The sequence below is a fragment of the Oreochromis aureus genome, linkage group 10 (assembly GCF_013358895.1).
Source record: "Oreochromis aureus strain Israel breed Guangdong linkage group 10, ZZ_aureus, whole genome shotgun sequence".
NCBI lineage: Eukaryota > Metazoa > Chordata > Actinopteri > Cichliformes > Cichlidae > Oreochromis > Oreochromis aureus.
The window spans coordinates 19,441,411-19,461,566 of record NC_052951.1 but is presented as its reverse complement, the minus strand read 5'-3'; the positions used below and the strand labels follow the sequence as shown (position 1 = coordinate 19,461,566).

The following is a 20,156-nucleotide window of genomic DNA, read 5'->3' as shown; positions in this document are numbered from 1 at the left end:
GTCGTGTATTTTCTTACTACCTGTAATTTATTGCAGTTTACTTGTATTTGATTAATTGTTTACTAAATGTTTGAGGCGTGAAATAAACCGCAATCGAGTTTGAAAACAAAATATGGGTGTGTGTGTGGTTGGCGGACGTGGGGTTTTTTTGGTGGGGGGGGACATTTTTCTTGTGTAACAAAGGGGGGCCTAGCGAAAAAAGTTTGGGAACCACTTGCCTAGTGAGTCGTTTAACTAACGGTTTTCAGTTGTGGTAAGAAACACTGTGATTTTTAAATATGACCCTCCTGTCTCTGGGCTCATTTATGTTACCTCCCCTGTCGCCTAGCAGAGCTGGGACGTAACAGCTTCAGTGTACATTGGCTGGATATGCACAGCGCTTCTGTTTCTGGGAGGAGGCCTCATCTGCAGCTCCTTTATCTGCCAAGATGAAACTGACTAAAACATTAGGTGCTCCGATGCTCACGCTTTTTAAGTAAGGCCTTACTTATATATATTTGTAAAGCATAAAGTTAGCAGTCTGTTGAAAACAAGACAAATGTTTTATGACATTTAACTTTGGATTGTCCTTTAAATGACTAAGAAAATCTAAAATCTGATCAAAATAGGCAGAAATATTTGCAATATATGATGAGAGATTATGAGTGTGTGCTAAAAGGTTTGGTTTGGTGCTTAATATGTTGGTGGCCTTTTGTGGTTGTATTTCTCATACTATATCCTGCTGCAGTGAAACTGGTTTTCACACAGGATATTGTGTTTCTCATCTTTCTGTCTCTGCTTCAGAAATACATTCTGTATGCAATAATTATTCCCATGCATTAAACACACACATAGACTAGTGATCTCACACATACATGAAGTTCTTAATCATAGATTCCCCTTTAATTTAAACACAGCATTTCTTCAGAAGCACTGAGATTAGCAACAACACAAGACTCCTGGCAATGTATGGAGTTAAATCAGGGCCATAATGTTTGTTTAGTTAAAAAAAAATTTGAAATCGAAAATATGTAAACTGAAAGCAAAAGTCACATTTTTAGAGTGAACTTTGAAAAAGAAAGAGTTGGATATAAAATTTTCAGATTCAGATTTTTTAAATTAATGTACAAAAAAAAATTCTTCAGGTTCGGATTTTTCTCTCAGCTTCAAAATTTTTTTTTTTCACTTTCAGATCTCTATTTTTCAGTTACAGACTTTTGGCCCTGTTTTGGCGTGGTGGGCGTGGCTACACACAGAGGGGCGGGGAATCATAAGTGACAGCAGACCGCTGCAGGCTCAAGATGGTCCATTTTTCATGTTGCCTTCAGGAAACCTGGGAATGAACATAATTTATCAAACACCTCCTGCACTGTATTATTTGATAATGTTTAGAAAACATGTCATGCATAACTGCTAAAACTCAGTTACTAAAGCTCTTTCAAGCAGTAATGTGTACAAATTACGCCGTAACTGATCAATTATGAGACGTTTTCCCAGCCACTACGTGAGAAGTGGTCATTTCCCATGCTCTCAAAGTAGCGCGCATTGTATCGGCTGGGGGCTGCTGTTAACTTGTCCCTCAGTGAACGATGGCATTGTCTTCCAACAACACTGCTGGCGCGAACAATCAGGTGAGTGTTCAAGTTTGGAACAATTACACTGCAGTCTGTGAATACTATGAATTTAAGAAGTGGCTATTGTTACGGTTAATTTTTTTTTCTGTTTTTTTATTTTATAACGTTTTTTGCCGAAATGCTAGCTCAACAGAAACGCCTCGCTATCATTTTCGGCTGAAACTTACGTCCTAGTTGATCTGTAAGCTTGGAGAACAACAAAGTTAGTGAAGTAACGTAAAATTCTTTGTATTTAATTTAGGAGCAGCTAAAAGAGAGATGCTTCAGCGACTACTGCATAAAGTTTCCCAGGTCATGCACAGACAACCCCTCGATGTGGACTATTTGCAGTTTGTTATCGACCATGAGATGGTCCTTTTAAGATCTTTGTCCGATCAGGTTGAGATCCCTCAAAGTATTATAAATGCTCTGATAGAGCTGTCAACTGTGCTCAGTATGGAGGACGTCAATGAACAAACCCCTCTCAGATGTCAGTGTCAGAAGGAAAGCTGGGACGTCCAAATTACAATGTATCGCCTGTACAGCTCCAGATACTGACAGAAATGTTCTTATCAATCACCCAAATTGCAAAACTTCTTGGAATATCTGTGAGGACAGTGAAACGTCGTTTGCATGAATATGGCATTTCCATAAAGCAGTGCTACAGTACAACAAGTGATGAAGAGCTGGACAATTTAGTAAGATCTATAAAGACAAGAACACCTCATGTTGGATACAGGATGATGAAAGGGATGCTTCAAGCCATGGGCCACCATGTACAGTGGAAGAGAGTGTACTCGTCAGTGTACTCTGCTGGTATTTTCTCAAGAATGACAAGGCTGGGATTTGTGGTACGAAGGACATATTCAGTGCAAGGTCCTCTTTACTTGATGCATATAGACACAAACCATAAACTAATAAGGTAGGATGAAGTCTGACAATACTGCTAAATACTGAATTATGTTTTATACCTGTTAATGCCCTAGTTGTTGTTTTTTGTTGTTCTTTTACAGATTTGGCCTGGTGATATTCGGAGGGATAGATGGGTACTCAAGAAAGGTGATTTTCACTTTCAAAATTGAGCTGAATGAGATGTTAATTGAAAAGTGAAATACTTGTGTTTTGGTCTACCATAAAACTTACCATATACTGTAATATAGAGATCCTTCTGTAGAACAAAATGTTCCTAATCTGTTTATGTTTGTCAGTATTTGGTGACTATAAATGCTTGGTAAACTAATTCTTCAAGTTGCTAAAAGGATTTTTTTTTTTTTACCCTTTGCATTTGGGTGAATAGTTGATTACAAGTACTGCTACATCTCATGGCAGCTTGCTACCTTGGGAATTATGTAGCCTGCTTTTTTCTTGTACTTATAAATATAAAATAAATGTACCAAGCTACAATACCTGATAAACATGTTTCTATCTTTAATTATAGTAACTTGACTTGACCAAGTTTCCACTTAATGATATTTACATCTCTAGATCATGTACCTGGGTGCTGCTGCCAACAACAGAGCATCAACTGCACTTGCTTTCTTCTTGGAGGCTGTACAAAAGTATGGCTTTCCATTGAGGTAAAATCTACACAAAATTAATTTTCACAATGATTGTGCAAATGTGTAAATATGATCCCCCTTGATTAGCAGTGTAATTATTTTGACATGCAATATGTAAACTGTAGCCTATATGATCAGTTGTTTATACATCCCCATACAGTTGTTTAAATGGTTCAAACATTTAGAATTCTTGAAAGGTGTGCTTATACAGAGCTGCACACTGTTGAATGACCAAAACAATAAACTTCTAATAACCAGTCTAAAGTAAAATTATATTAAAAACACAAAGGCTGCAATAAATTTTAAGAGTGACATGTTTTTTAGATTTAAAACAAATTGTACTGTTGATGTTTAATTTTGTTTCAGAGTTCGAGGGGATCAAGGGGTGGAAAATGTTGGAATAGCAAGATGCATGTTCACCATCCGGGGCTGTGGAAGAGGAAGCTTTCTGTCAGGCAAGAGTGTTCACAACCAAAGGTATGTGTAGTATTTGTATAAATGTCCCATGGAAATAAGAAAATGTTCTTATATATTTTTCAATTCAGTGAATTTCTGGGTAAAATTCTGAAAACGTTGCCATATTTTGATGTTGAACAGAATAGAGCGCTTGTGGCGAGATGTGTGGATGGCCGTTTCAAGCGTGCACTATGAAACCCTTCACAACCTCGAGGATGAAGGCCTTCTGGATCCAACTGATGGTGTCCACATGTTTTGTGCCCAACATACATTTCTTCCACGTCTGCAGAGGGATCTGGATGTCTTTAGACAGGGTTGGGATAACCACCCTCTAAGGACAGAGAGGAATCTGTCCCACAACAACTGTGGACACTGGGACTCCACCAGAATCCAGTTGATACTCCAGACACAGTGGAGGTACTAAAACAAATCTAAATTATACAATCCTCTTTAATCAAGTTTCAAAAAGTGCACTTGAGATGTTGAAAAAAACACGGTGTGCTGTCACTGCAGACTATCAGCTTTAAGTTGAGGGTATTTGCATCCAAATCAGTTAAAAGTTGTAGGAGTTACAACAGTCTGCATGTGTACCCCCACTTGTTAAGTTACCAAAAGTAATGAGACAGAACATTAATCATAACTGAAACTGGATCGCAGAGACTTCAGCAGATGTTGGGCTTCATACCTGCTGATGCTCTGTCAGGCCTCTACTGCAACTGTCTTCACTTCCAGCTATTATTGAGGCATTTGCCCTTCAATTTTGTCTTCAGCAATGAAACACTGCTCCGTCAGATTCAGGTCAAGTGATTGACGTGGCCACTTCATAACATTCCACTTCTTTTAACTATTTGTTTTTTTTTCTGCAGAATGCTTTAAGTGATTGTCCATCTGGACCATCACGTGCTGCCTCATGAGTTTCGAAGCATTTGGCTGAATATGAGCAGATATATTGCCCAAAACACTTCAAAATTTATCCTGCTGTTTTTGTCAGGAGTTGCTTCACTAAATACAAGAATATCACATCCCTGGCCATGGAACATCAGAGAAGCCAATTGTTCCATTACTTTTGGTCCCTTAAGTGGAAGGCACATATGAAAACAGTTCAAATACCTCTGCAGTTATAGCCAATCGTGTTAGTTTCATTTCAAATCCATTGCGTCGTGGCATATAGAGCCAAAAGTAGAATTCCCATGTTCCAATATTTATGGAGCTGACTGTTTGTCTTGAATTTCCCAACACTGTTTTTGAATTGTCATTTGAAATATCTTTTTTTTTTAAATCATCACAGGAAATAGAGGATGCGTACTTGGATGTCAACTCTATTGGTGAGCTGGATGGGAGCAATCCTGGAGTAATTCTTCCATCTGTTGAATGTCCTCTATCTGAGGAGGACATGGCAAGACTAAGAGACACTGTCAATGTAACAAGGCCCTCTCAGTCACATGGCCGAGACATTTATTTGGATGTACTTAACTTTGTACTAACTCACCGTTCCTAGGCGGCAACATTTTTATTTTGAATTTTCAACCCAGAGAAGGTTCATGAATAGCTCAGACTTTTATTTGATTTGATATACATGTAAAATGAACCTGCCAGGAAATTTTTATGTGAACACTCAAACATCACATTACAAACTATTTTTTTGTCTCTGGCACATTTTTCAACAGTGAACCTGTATGTTTTTGTGTGCTTCATGCCACTCATTAAAGAACTCTGGCTGTCAATCTCCAACTTTGAAATGTGCTTCCTGAACATTAAATGGAAGGAGCAGCATTTTGAGTTACACCTCAAAACTATTGATAGACAATGCTATGCTTTACACATTGTTAAATTCCTGGCCAAGATGAAAAGCCTCCAGCAGAACCATTCTGAATTGACTATAGGACTTCATATGTTTCACAGGCAGGACAATGGTCTTAGCACAGGATGACACAACAGGATAGCAGATGCTGTGATTTCCAAAGTCAGCTTCACAATTGTGATTAAATTTTACCACCACAGCAAAGTCCTTCTTTTCTGAGGGGAGGAGAGGAACATGGCCTTGACCGGTGATCCATTGCAGAAACCTGGCAGGTGTGATAGATCTTGGGCCATCTTCGTCAGCTACATGTTCTTGACCTTCTATTACAATAAGAGTGAATTTTAAGACGTTTTGAAGAACCCTGGCCTTTTGGACAAAAAAAATATCTAAATATTTGAATTCGACACAAGTGTAACTTTTGTCACAAAAACCTTACAATATAATTTTGGAATGTGACAACTATAAACTAGACAAAAATAACCATTTACCTTCTGACTCATAAAGCAAGTCCTGAATGAAGTTAACAAGGTCCAGCTCAACCTGATGCTTGGAGGTTCCCTTCTCACTCAGCTGAGGGTGAATGGACGCCATGACAAACTCGGCATTAACCTATGATGATATTAGAAAGCAAAGCAACCCAACGGCTTGATTACTTCAGGGCTGCACTATTCGGGCCCTAGAACTTTTCCACAGTTTGTCACATTATAGCCACAAACATGAATATATTTTATTGGAATTCAACATAAAAGACCAATAAAAAGTGGTAAACAATTGAGAATTGTAACAAAATTCATCCATGATTCCAAACATTTTTTTTACAAATAAATAACTGAAAAGTGTGGTGTGTGTAATTATTCAGCCCCCCTCAGTCAATACTTTTTAGAAACACCTTTTGCTGCAATTACAGCTCCCAGTCTTTTAGGGTATTTTTCTACCAGCTTTGCACATTTACAGACTGACATTCTTGCTCATTCTTCTTTGCCAAACTGCTCCAGCTCAGTCAGATTAGATGGACAGCGTTTGTGAACAGCAGTTTTCAGATCTTGCCACAGATTCTGGATTGGATTTAGATCTGGACATTGACTGGGCCGTTCTAACACATGGAAATGTTTTGTTTTTCTATTGTTGCCCTGGCTTTACTGTATGTTTAGCAATCATCAGGAAATGTCTATGGGCAACTGACTACACTGAGACCAAAGGGGCTGAATAATTACACACACCACACTTTTCAGTTATTTATTTGTAATAAATATTTGGCATCATGTATGATTTTGTTCCACTTCTCTAATGTACACCACTTTGTGTAGGTGTTTCATTTAGAGTTCAAATAAAATAGATTCATATTTGTGTCTGTAATGTAACAAAATGTGTAAATGTATGTAATACATACATGTAAAACTGAAAATACGTTTGTACTCACTTTCACATCTCCCCCAAGGACGAAGAGAGGCTGGCAGATTTCTGGGTATTGCTTAATCAGCAGGTGGAGGCCATACAGCTGCAAACCCTCCTTGAGTTGTTCCAACATTGGCTGCAATCTAAGCACAGCATGGAGTGTAATGGCTCTGTGGGTACAAAAAGAGATTAAACGACATCTTCAGATGCTATTTTTCTTACATTCATATAGAAAAACGAAAACATGTCACAGCATACCGGACAATCGGTTCCTTGTTTTGAACCGAGATGGCTCCAGTGAATCCACAGTTTAAAATCTCATCAGTAAGGCCCTGAAGTGACTGCTCAGTTGAAGATTCCACCTAAAAGTAATTTAACAGATGAAATTATATAGCTGCAATGTGTACTAAGGCAATATTTTTACTAGTTATACAGCACCTGGTCAATCAGTAACCGCAACTGTGAATCTGCCACTGTATTTTTTATCCAGCTGTGTTGGGTTGATCTGCCCATTGCAGAGGTAACTGTAAACCCACTGGCTGAAAAATGTAGGGGCAGGACCTCCTTGTGCCAAACTGACGGCCAGAATCTCACCAACAGTCCTACTTATACAAACAGCATGAGTGTATTGCTTATAGTATAAAACATGACAGTTTTCCTTTCTTTAAAATAAACATGCCTGAAGAGTCCACTGTCAAAGTCAGTAAGGGAATAGCGTGGACTTTTTGGTGTGGTGGTCCTTCAAAGAAACGATTCGGCGACCATTTCTATTGAGAGAAGAAAGTTATGAATTATCCGATGTAAAACATTCATTTAGAGCTGGGTGAAATAAGATTTTTTCATATCACAGTATTTTTTCATTTGAGGCAATACTGATATATATATATATATATATATATATATATATATATAAAAATTAACCGTAACAATAGCCACTTCTTAAATTCATAGTATTCACAGACTGCAGTGTAATTGTTCCAAACTTAAACACTCACCTGATTGTTCGCGCCAGCAGTGTTGTTGGAAGACGACGCCATCGTTCACTGAGGGACAAGTTAACAGCAGCCCCAGCCGATACAATGCGCGCTACTTTGAGAGCATGGGAAATGACCACTTCTCACGTAGTGGCTGGGAAAACGTCTCATAATTGATCAGTTACGGCGTAATTTGTACACATTACTGCTTGAAAGAGCTTTAGTAACTGAGTTTTAGCAGTTATGCATGACATGTTTTCTAAACATTATCAAATAATACAGTGCAGGAGGTGTTTGATAAATTATGTTCATTCCCAGGTTTCCTGAAGGCAACATGAAAAATGGACCATCTTGAGCCTGCAGCGGTCTGCTGTCACTCATGATTCCCGCCCCTCTCTGTGTAGCCACGCCCACCACGCCAAAACAGGGCCAAAAGTCTGTAACTGAAAAATAGAGATCTGAAAGTGAAAAAAAAAAAATTGAAGCTGAGAGAAAAATCCGAACCTGAAGAATTTTTTTTTGTACATTAATTTAAAAGATCTGAATCTGAAAAAATGTAATCTGAGACTTAATAGATTTTTAAAAAATAATAATGAAAAAAAGATTACTGAAAATTTTTAAATAAAGTTTACTCAGAGAAATTATAGATAAAAGAACCATTGGGTTTTCAGTTAATACAAATATTCAAAACGTTTGATTTTATTTTAAATCCAACTCTTTCTTTTTCAAAGTTCACTCTAAAAATGTGACTTTTGCTTTCAGTTTACATATTTTCGATTTCAAATTTTTCTTTTAACTACACAAACATTATGGCCCTGATTTAACTCCATAAAGGGTAGTACTAAATAATCAGCCAACTTTAAACATGTGAATACTCATTGAGGAAGCTACAGACATCTCTGATTATAAAAACCACCTACAAACCACTTCCTACTCAGCTCTTTGCTCACAGCTCTCAAGAATACGCCATTTTCGTCTTAGAAGAACACAAGAAATCATTATAATGAAGGCTAGTGGAAGGCAGCTTCTGGGTTTGGTCTTTGCCATCTTCGGCTCTCTTGGCAGCATGGCCATCTGCATCGGCTCCACTTGGAAACTTACTCAGAATAAGGGGCTGGGTTTGTGGAAGTACTGTGAGAGTCGGGACTATTACTACAAGACAGCATGTGAAGCTTATAATTCTCTGGATGTACCTCAAGAACTGAAGGCTGCCAGAGCGCTCACCATCATGGCCATCATCATCTGTGTTTTTGGGGTCATGCTTGGTGTGGTAGGGGGCAACTGCACCACCAATGTTCAGGATGAAAGGCAAAAGACTAAAGTGGCCTTTGTTTCTGGAATTGCCTTCATCATTGCAGGTGTCTTGGTGCTCATACCAGTCTGCTGGACCACAATCACCATAGCTAATGAATCCTACAATACTTGGGACAGAATGGGAGCTGCGCTCCACATCGGGTGGGTGTCTGTAGGGCTGCTGTTACTGGGTGGAAGTCTCCTCTGCAGCTCCCGTCCACTCAAAAAGGAGACTAGCTATGATGTTAAGTACTCCCAACCTCCCTCTGTGTAAATCAGGGTCTTGTAAAAAGAAAAAGAAAAAGCAGTTAATTAGAAAGAGTAAAAGCTCTTTGAAACTTAAATGTGTGATTTGGATGAGTAGTAAAGTTTGTGTATTTAAACTTTCTGTAAAGTCTGACTGAGCAGCCACAAGTTTAAATCTATGATTTATTAAACTGGTTCGATATTGATAGTGATTTGGATTGTTGTCTTACTTGCTGTTTTTAAATACTTCTCTTTATATTTGGTTTTTGCTTGTCTGTTTAATGTGTGATCATGTACCATTAAAATGTACATTAAATTTACTCACAAGCATGTGAGAGCAGACATTTCTTTGTTGAATCTGATAGCAGTGGCTCTTTATTTTCAAACATCTAAATAAAGAGTCTGATTACAATTTGTGTTTGTTTTTATGTATTCATTTATAAGATACTAAGGAGTTGTGTATATTTTTGCATAAAGAGTGGGTCAAGGGAGAGAAAAATATTCAATTCAGTTCAGTTGTATTTATTTATGCAGGTACCTCAAGGTACTTTGTGCTACAGTAATAGAATAGCCAACAGTAGTGTGTGCCCTCATAAAGATGTATTTCATGGTTTTTGTTTACAAATAGTCTGATAATGGAATACAGTATAATACAGGGATCTCAAACACGTGGCCCAGGGGCCACTTGTGGCACATGTCACCCCTACTTGCAGCCCATATATTGATGTGACGAAATATAAAGCAGTTTGTTACTTGAAGTTACTTTTTTTGTTACACTCTAAGAAATAAAATGTTGTATTTACTCCACCCAGTTATGTCAACCGGTTCCACACAACTGGGTTAGTGAAATATAAAATGTATGATACATTTAATTTGAACAAGAAATTTTAAGTACATCTGATAACATTTGGATAATTAAATGCAAATCAAAAGAATCATGTTGCATTAGCTGAATATCATAATGTTGATCTAACTAACCTTGTTGATTTAAATTGAGAAGACTGAATAAAACCTACTCAACCAAAACAAGCTGTACTTACTTTGAGAAATAACATGTTGTATTTACTCCACCCAGTTATGTCAACCGGTTCCACACAACTGGGTTAGTGAAATATAAAATGTATGATATATTTAATTTGAACAAGAAATTTTAAGTAAATCTGATAAATCTACTCACCCAAAACATGCTCTACTGAAACTATAGGATTAAATCACTTTAACAGAATTGCAACTTACTCTATTTAAGTTTGTAAATTAAGAATATCGAACAAGTTTAGTCAGTTAACGTAACCTAACTTTAATAACACTTTGTGTAAAACTTGTTGAAGCACACTATGAGCAATTCAAATGCTTCTAGATCTTTTTTCCTAAACAATCTTTACATATATTCAAGTGCATTTTAAGTGCAGGAAGACAAGATACAGAATGTCATGTTAAACTGAAATGATTAAAACTGGAAAGTGTTGTGATTGCAACATTTTTACCATAAACATGACTTAATTTAAACTTGATTGGGCTACAATGAAAATCCCACAATACAGCAGGTAGAAATTACTTTAGTGTCATTTTTGTCCATATTTAGACAAATAACCTTTGCTTCAAAACTTAAACTGAAGTCCAAAGTTAGGAGCAGTCTTTTTCAGTGTAGTTGGATGTTGGTAAAGGTTCAAGAACAAAGAACGCAGAAAAGTGAAAGGCCTTGCAGAAGTTCTTGTGGCAATTCAAACTGAACAGTTTATGAAGTTCAAGGAGAAGGGTTCGAGAACCTTAAAGTTCAGTGTCCTCTATAGTTCAGTGCAGGCGGTTTCACTCAAGCAGTTTGTTTTTCAGAACCTGCACCTTCATGGATAGGTTGTTCCCATCCAACTCCATCAGCACCTTCTGAAGAAATTCAAATGTGTATTTCAGGTGCTTTGGGTAGCTCAGATTTAGACTGTAGATTAGTCCAAGCAGGAGGGCACACCCCTTTGCCACATCACTAAGAGCTTGCAGCACAGTGCATCCTTCTATGATGACACCAATGTCCTCAGGTGTATCTGCAGAGTTTGCTCCTTCATGTCTGACAACATAGACTCCCAAAGTCAGCTGCTCCGTTTCTCTGCTTGCACCAAGATCCACATCCTTTAAATAAAAATAAAAGAAAAAGATAAGTTAATTGCATACATATACATATGGACAAGTAAGTCCACCTTCCATTTCCAATCCCAAATTTAAAAAAGGAAAATAACTGATCGTTTTCCTTTTTTAACTTACCAAGAATTCCTTGAACAGGTCATCTGGCTTTTCATTTAAGTAGACACAGACAGCTTTCAGAATGCATTCCGTCGAACATCAACGCTGGGATTCTGGTGGAGATAAGAACTCAATATGAGAGAAGTTTCCTATTTTGGTTCCTTTCAACCTCTTTACAAAACAAAGTCAAAAATATTAACACATAATGCAGATATGTGATTAAGCAATGTTTCATAACTCACATCCGTGATGTGCAGTGAGGTTCATGATTGGTAAGGCACTGACTCCGCTGAGTCAGATCAACAAATATATGAACCCAAAAATCGAAGCTTTTCAATTTTGACATTACGCGAAAGCTTTCATTTTTGCTTTAATCAATTCTAGATTGTTCAACAATATATTTAATAATTGTGCCCCTAAAAATATTAAAATTAAATAGAAGATTAGAAATGGGCAATATGGACTTAAAATCCTATCACGACATTTTGTGGTATTTTTTGCGATAACAATAAGTCTGTGAAGGTTCTCAGTCATCCAGGTCATCGTAGTCTAAGGAGCTTGGAAAGAAAAGTGAAGCTTCTTCAGTGAAGAAGCTTCTCGGATGAGAGATGAAACGTCTTCAAGCAACTTAAAGAAGTCCAGACGCTTTTCTTTCCAAGCTTCTTAACAAAAAGAGTTACAATAAAAGATCATAATAGTATTTTTGCCTATAAATCTATCAATGCAGCCTCACAAATACAAATACTGCAAATTAAACTTAGCAAATGTGCTATTTAGACAAACCAGCAGTTATTTATCTTGTTGAATTGATGATAAGTTTGACATTGATGGAAGTAATAGTCTCAACTAAATTATCATATATTTTTTTTAGAGGTTTGAAAGCAGTCTATCATTTTAATCACATAGGACGTGTGTTATCACAATATTGATAAGCGATGCAATAAGTGCCCACCCCTACAGAAGATGCATTACAATTTATTTAGGTTTGGTGTGTCTCATTTTTGTGTGTAGTAAATAAATTGGTCAAATGACCTGGAAGCAATTATAGAAAAATCATTAATTTTAATTTAATTAATTATTAATTTATAAATAGGAGATGCATTGAAATAAAATTGGTGCGTCTCATTGCTTAGGACTGATTTGGTGTCAATTTGTCCTTTGTGAAATTTACTGATGTTCCCTAAGCGCGCTGCTTTATCCACTGTGTCAATGGCGCTCTCAGTGTAATGTGATTACACTGTGAATTCATATACGTGTACCTCTTATACATGTTGCCTTTAGGGTTCAGCACTGCCCTCCATTAGCCTCACTCCATGCATTTTTGCAGCACATTTATGACCAATAACATTAAACATGTAACACACACTCGTCAAATAAATGAGGTAGACTGCAATCAAGTCATCATCTGTATTACATGTGTAATCAAACATGTACGTTGGCGATTTAGAGAAACAGCAGTGGGATTGCGCATGTGTGTGTCCGCGGTGAGACACAGCATCATTTCCTCCTCTCGGCGTTTTACCTTGTATTTGAACAGAAAATCCGTAATGACAGCAATTTTCACCATAAAAATGAAATCGCACAGAAAGCAAATTTAAAATCTAGTGTACAAATTGAATTTCTCTTTTGTTAGTATTTTACTTCTCATTAAGGTGCCTCACTTGACTGCATGTCACTGATTCACATGTATCTACAAAATATTCAGATATACACATATTAAGTTGAAAAAAATTTCTGATTAATGACAGACAGAAGTTTAAGAACCATTCAAATAATTTCAGAGCTCAATCAAGGTCAACTAAAATACATACCCCATCCATGGCTGCCATGATTAAGTTGATATTGTGTTTAGCTGTCCCCCCTTCTTTTTGAACACTCTAAGAAGGTGGTCAGCGTAGTGGTCCAACTTGGCCATGAAAGTCGACAACAAAGGGACCATGGTGATGCGGGTGAACTCAGCAACAACCTGAAACATATTAAAAATTACAACTAGAGAGTATTCTCTATTAATTTTATTAGAGGCCACATGCAAGAATGTTACAACTTTCAGTCAAACATTTTGTATCTTTTAAAATTAACAATTTACAGTACTTTGTTCTTCTTCAAATTACCTCAGTCTCTGAAAACAGGGCAGGCCAACTGTTGTTGACCTCTGCAATGAATGGCATGTCTTTGATGATTTCCTGTCTTCGGTAGCGATGATAACCAATGGAAACTGATACAAGGAGTTAAATGCATTATATATAACAGTATTACACATTATTCTGCACTTCAATGACAACAGATGAACACATGTCTTATACTTTACAAATCAAAGTGTTAATCGCTTAAATCCCTGCGTTTGACACTAAACCAGAAATCAACATGGAGTCGAATTCTTTCAAACAATGTAGCAACTTTCCAAAAGTTGAATCTGTTCATCTGGACGTAGCGTTTTGTGGGAGAAACGTTTCGTCACTCATCCACTTGGATAGCAACTTAATTGATGCACATTTCTATAATACACTACACATTCATTTCATTCTTCAAACTACAGGATCGCTGGTGCTCCCAGTGGTCATTACTGATGTCAGGGAGCAGGTGCGGTAGATGTTGGGAGTAATTTTAAAACTGTCGGTCTTAGTAGGCAAGTCTCACCTTAACAGGAATCGCAAAAGATTTTGGAAAATTACACCGAAGCAGGTTCAACAATATTTGTTAAATGTTTTCATACTTCTAACATGTGAGAGAGGTATACAAGCTAGAGTGTTAAAAAATTTACCAGACATCATTTGTTTAAAAAAAATGCAAAAGTATTCCCGAAAGTGTCAGATGTTTATCAGTTAGTATACATTAATCAAATTTGTCATCCTTAAATTTTTGTACTTACCAAATAATCCTCAGATGGCAATCTATCCAGGATGCTAAGCACATGCAAGTCTCAGTTGAAAATGGCGGATGATCAAACTTCCACACTGCACATGTGCAAACTCAGAAGTATGGAGAGCCTATTAGGACAATCCTCTTTAAATTATCGTGCTCTTCATTTGAAATGAACTTTTTACGTTGGATTTAATTTACTGCATTTTGTTGTATTGAAATATTATGTTGTTAATTAAATTCAAAACAACATACTTGTGTTTAAAGTTAAAAATCAATTGGTGGCATTAGTTTTAACATGAAACATTTACATAATGCTACCAACATCAGTGTGTCATTTCTTAGAGTGTACGAGAGTTTGTTTGTTGTTGAGTGCAATGTTAAAATAAGTTCTTAAAAAGCAAAAATAAATAAATAAATTATATGAATGCAATATGAGCAGAGAGCACAAACCTGTTGAGGGATTCGCAGTGTTAGTTCAGTAGTGAGAGACTTATTTCTAAAGAAAACAATTTTCACTACAGTCAAAAACTAATGTGTACACTTATGTCTGCATTTTTATTTTGTTAAATACAAACAAAATTATAGCAGAAGTCTGGCCAGAATGAGAGCACCAGTGTGTTTATTTGGTACTTCTATGAAAGGCTTTGGTTAGTTAAGAGTGAGAAAAAGAAATTGTGTTCATGTTTGCAGTTTTGTTTTGTTATACAATAATCGAAATTTAAAAAAACAAACAAAACACTACTTTTTCAGAAATATTGGTGAGCGTTTGTTTGTTTTTATGCTTCTTGAACACTAAAGTGGCCCTCCAATGAGATGACGCTGCCAGCCGTGGCCCACGGCTCATTTCAGTTTGAGACCCTTGGTGTAGTGGGTGATTTAAAAAGCAAAACTTTCACCATTCTCATAATGACACCGGGAAGGGCTTGATTAAACACTTAAACTGCTAAAATTAGCTTTGGAGTTTTAATCATATGTTAGTTTGTAGTGATTTAATCACCGTATTATACTGTGTTCCATTATCAGACTATTTGTAAACAAAAAACATGAAATACATCTTTATGAGGGCACACACTAGTGTTGGCTATTCTATTACTGTAGCACAAAGTACCTTGAGGTACCTTAGGAATTCCCATTATGTACAAATGAAATGAAAAGCCAAAAAGTAATACTAATAATAATACTAATAATAATGATAACAGTGTTGACACAGAATATCTACGAGGCAAAGCCTCACAAGTGGGGGAAAATTCAGGAACCACCACGAGGCCACTTCTTTTTCAGTTAAGAATATCATTTAGTGCCAAACAGGTCTGATTATTAGTCTATTAAAGACACAATCATCCTTTAATGAGAAAACCTCAAATCAAAAATCAAATAAAAGCCAAAGTAAGATGTTTTTCTTTGCTTTATTATTTTTTCATTATTCTTCTAGGCATAGCTTGAAATAAAAAAAAGTAAAGTGAGCATCAAACTATTGCTACAAACATTTGTGGCATTTCCTGTTTGGACTGCGGTTATCTCTAAGCTGTTCTTTATATAGTTCAGCCTACTTTCAGTGCTTATTTCCTCTGCTACATGTTTCATGCTTAAACAGATTAGAATGAAACCCAGCTTTTACATGTGAAGACTGACTGATCTAATTTGTTTATTGCTGTTTGTCTGTTTCCAAAGAAATTTTAGCCCCCCCACCCCACCCCACCCCTTTTTTTTTTTTTTTTTTTTTACTATTTTGATGTTTTGTTTATAGGTGTGGAAGTAAACACACACATTCTTGTATAGATCATTTCCAATATTAAAATGATGTAGTAGGAGTTGGATGTGTAAGTGTAAGCATCAAAAACATACAGTGGAGCAGGTTTAACTATGCCTTTCTTTAGTAAAGAAAAAACAAACAGTCATAACAATACACAATATTTTATAATACACATATTTATCTTAAGTTGCATGGTCTTATCTGATTGTCTGTTTCTGAAAATATTTTCCTTTTTTTTGCTTATTTATTTGTTTGTTTGTTTTTTAAATTTGTTTATTAATCAAGGTCTGCATTTGCTAATGTGGCTGTTAAGGATTTTTGTTTTTGCTATACTTTTTGTTTTGTTCTGTAAATGCAGAAAAGTAGTGTTCACATATTTTATATACTAATGTGGAGTTAATGTACTGATCAAATAACTTTGACACAAGTCACAGAGCATTTGGATGTTCCCCTCTACAATTCAGTAAAGTGAGTAATAGTTGTATGCTATCCCATGCTAAAACAAAATGATCACAAGCTGAACAGGGAATGGAGCAACAAATTGCAAAGAGGGCTTCCCGAGATAAAGATAAACCTGATATCATTCAAACCACCAACATGTCAGTCCATGTGTGCCATATGGTAAATGGCCTGTATTTATATAGCGCTTTTCTAGTCCCTAAGGACCCCAAAGCACTTTACATATCCAGTCATTCACCCATTCACCCACACATTCACACACTGGTGATGGCAAGCTACGTTGTAGCCACAGCCACCCTGGGGCGCACTGACAGAGGCGAGGCTGCCGGACACTGGCGCCACCAGGCCCTCTGACCACCACCAGTAGGCAACGGGTGAAGTTTCTTGCCCAAGGACACAACGACCGAGACTGTCCGAGCCGGGGCTCGAACCTGCAACCTTCCGATTACAAGGCGAACTCCCAACTGTCCCATATGTCCTTTCCAGGAACTTAACATTACCATCTGCTGTCAATAAATCTCACATTTCAGTGAAACTGAAGCAAAGACATTGTGGCAGTGCAAGGCGAGGAAAAAGGTGAGGTGAGGGAAAAAGAGAAAAGGGAACAAATGATGATGTCACAAACACAAAGGCAGTGGTGTGGTGACTGGGAGTCTGAAAGCTTCACAATTATAGGGAAAAACCTGACAACGTCACACTGATAATTTGAAACAGATAATCTGTAGTTTAACACTATGGTAATTACCAAGAAGGCACTCAGGTTGGTTATACAGAGATGTGGTTCAGAGTGTAAAGTAAAAAATGTAATGCTTAAGTGAGGAACCCAGATTCAGCCACTTCCTGCAGAAGTCTTTTCTGCAGCTTTCAGGAAAAACCATCAGCTTAGCTTCATCATGACAGCTGGCTGTGGGCGGATTCTAGGTTTGGTCTTGGCTATCATTGGTTTTCTGGGGCGCATCATCACCTGTGCGCAGAGTTGGGTCAGAGTTGTGTTACATTAAGTGTAGCAGAGATGTATGAATTTTAGGTGATGATGCTGAGATCCATTCACTGAATTCCACCTCTATACCAACTTTAGAGTGTCCAATATAAAGACAGCATAAACAGTGTGCTCTCGGTGTAGAGGATGGAAATAAGCCAGGACAACTTATAAAACATCTGCTGACATCTGGATGAATTCAGGTGTGTACATCCACAAAAAGCAGCAGGTCAGCTGATCACAACTTATATTAAGAAAATCTACTGGAGCTCTCACTAGAAGTTATTGAGAGTTGTAATTCTTTTCTCTACACTGTTGTGAATTTTTTTATGACATATATACCTGTTTACACTGAACATATACTCACATATATACTATGTCACCATATATACTCGTATACACTGTATACATACCTACACTTGAGTGTTTATCTAATAGAATCACTGTGATAAGCATTTAACCTGCATGTTTAAGATCACAAGACCCACATCTTTAGATCAAATATTACTCACAAGTATAGTTTGTGCCACTTGTTGAATAAGCATATGTGATCAATACTGTCTGAAGTGTAGTGATTAGGAACAAAAAGTAACCTTTGATTGTATTATGGCCAGTGGTAACTAGTCCAAACAAAGAGTTAAATAAACTTGGCCCGACTAAGCTGCACCTGGGAGCCTCTCCGCTGCAGAAGGTGGTGAACCACCCATCTCTAACCCATAAATTAAACAAATTTTGACCGCCTGAGAGAGCACCTGGGACACTTTTTGCCTGTCTCCAGTTGCCAAAGTTGTAAAACCCCTTCTTTAACAGATATAGTAACCCACCCCTGGCAGCAAACCTGACAAAGCTGTCAGGAGGATTAATTGTTTTCTCTCCGCAGTATGTTTGATATCTGTAGTTTTGCAGACTTTTGGCCTTAAAACTGTCAAAAGGACCCAATTAAAATGATTGATGTTGGGAACAGCGCTCAGAGAGTTATGGAGTAGTGCCAGAAAGTTATCTAACACAAGTGTCAGAGACTTAAGAAAAACAAAGTGCAAACTGACAACTGATTCGGGAAAAGCATTGACAAATATATTATATCGATAATTCGGGGTAATGTTGACATTTGTAGAAATACGTATTAGTTTAAATTTAATGCAGATCAAGTAAAAAACAAGGAATGAAAAATACCCAACAGCAGGAGGAGGGGTTATTGACCCGATATTAAGAGGAGGGTCGAGATGCCCCGGTCTGCTGCTGCTGCTGCTTTTTTTCCTGTCTGTCATTTTGTGTGTCTTTGTTGTTTGTGCTTATAGGCTCTTCACCCCGGGGTTTGCTTTGCTTTGCTTTCTGCTATTATTTTGCTGTAAAATGTACGGTTTTGCTGTTCATATGATTCTGTGTATTGAACTCTGTCCCAAGAATTCTACTCTTTTCCAGATGATCTTTTTGAGTGATTTGATTTTAATTGGATCTGAAAAGCTGGACCTCCACATCATTGGTGTAATAGGGTTATCATATTGGCTTCAAAATTTGCGACCACAAACCCAAGCCATTAAAGCTGATTTTAGGGTTCCTCCACCAACTAAATCCACTTTAACCCCTTTCATACTCATCTTCCTGTTTAGGGGCAAAGTCCCCCTCTACAATGTGAGCAGCAGAAAGTAGAGATAAATTTGATTTTCCCTCATTTTCTTCTGATTCAAGCTCAGTATATTTATTAGAATTAAAATTTAGACTGAAATAAAGTTTTTATTCCTTTTTACTAATATTATTTTGTCATTACATTAATGTAGCACACTGTTCAGTTAGCTTTGCATGAAATCAGCTGATAGAAACGTCATCCAAAGACTTAATTTTACTTTCTAACTCTGAGAACAGTTCACAGCCTGTGCATTTTTACCTTTACTTGTTTAAAGAAGTTGAATCAGTACTTTAATGTTTACTTGAGTGTTTTCCAACACTAGTATGTGTATTTCTACATAAGTACCGAATGTCTGTATTTTTACCACCTCTGCCAAATATGAATGAAAACTCAACCTAAGCAACGCAAATATTCAAAACTGAAAAAACAACAACAAACCAAGTCAAACAGAGAATAATAAACAGAAACTGAAAGTCCAAAACTGAAAACGCTGTGCCAAAAACCCCATGATTATGACAGCATGCATTATTTAAAAGCCTTAAAAACAAGAGTGCAATTAGCAAAGTCATAATGTATTAATCTTTTCCAAAGTCTTATTATTTGATTTGATTCCTTAAGCTGTAACTCCTCCTGAGTCATAACGATTATGTAATAGAGTAATATTTTAAGACTTATAAATATAACTTATGACTGTGATATGGAGAATCAGCATTGATGTTCAAATGTGTTCACAATGATCAACAAGTTTGATAACTGTGGCTTTAGCTCTGTAAATGAACCAACACGCCATTCTTGCGATTGATTTATGAGTTTTTATTGATTTTGCACACAAACAACTTCCTTGGTTATGCATACAATGACAGCCAACTTTCCATTTGGCTCCACACACTCCTCTCTTCTGTTCTCCCACCTCACTATAAGAAAAGAA

The 20,156-nt window shown here is 37.0% G+C and overlaps 3 protein-coding genes across 3 annotated transcripts; 2 read left to right on the top strand and 1 right to left on the bottom strand.

Moving 5' to 3' along the window:
- Positions 1 to 2,332: 2,332 nt before the first annotated feature.
- Positions 2,333 to 4,031, top strand: LOC120442218. The gene is made up of 5 exons (XM_039618160.1): positions 2,333 to 2,514; positions 2,606 to 2,651; positions 3,078 to 3,169; positions 3,518 to 3,628; positions 3,749 to 4,031. The coding sequence occupies exons 1-5, from the start codon at positions 2,333 to 2,335 to the stop codon at positions 4,029 to 4,031; spliced, it is 714 nt and encodes a 237-aa protein (XP_039474094.1).
- Positions 4,032 to 4,907: 876 nt separating this feature from the next.
- LOC120442217 lies at positions 4,908 to 7,316 on the bottom strand. The gene is made up of 5 exons (XM_039618159.1): positions 7,242 to 7,316; positions 7,062 to 7,165; positions 6,829 to 6,973; positions 5,897 to 6,017; positions 4,908 to 5,728 (listed from the first exon to the last, which is right to left on the bottom strand). The coding sequence occupies exons 1-5, from the start codon at positions 7,314 to 7,316 to the stop codon at positions 5,424 to 5,426; spliced, it is 750 nt and encodes a 249-aa protein (XP_039474093.1). The 3' UTR covers positions 4,908 to 5,423.
- A 1,455-nt stretch (positions 7,317 to 8,771) lies between these two features.
- On the top strand, positions 8,772 to 9,344 carry LOC116325793 (claudin-4-like). The gene has a single exon (XM_039618158.1). The coding sequence runs from the start codon at positions 8,781 to 8,783 to the stop codon at positions 9,342 to 9,344; it is 564 nt and encodes a 187-aa protein (XP_039474092.1). The 5' UTR covers positions 8,772 to 8,780.
- Positions 9,345 to 20,156: the final 10,812 nt, after the last annotated feature.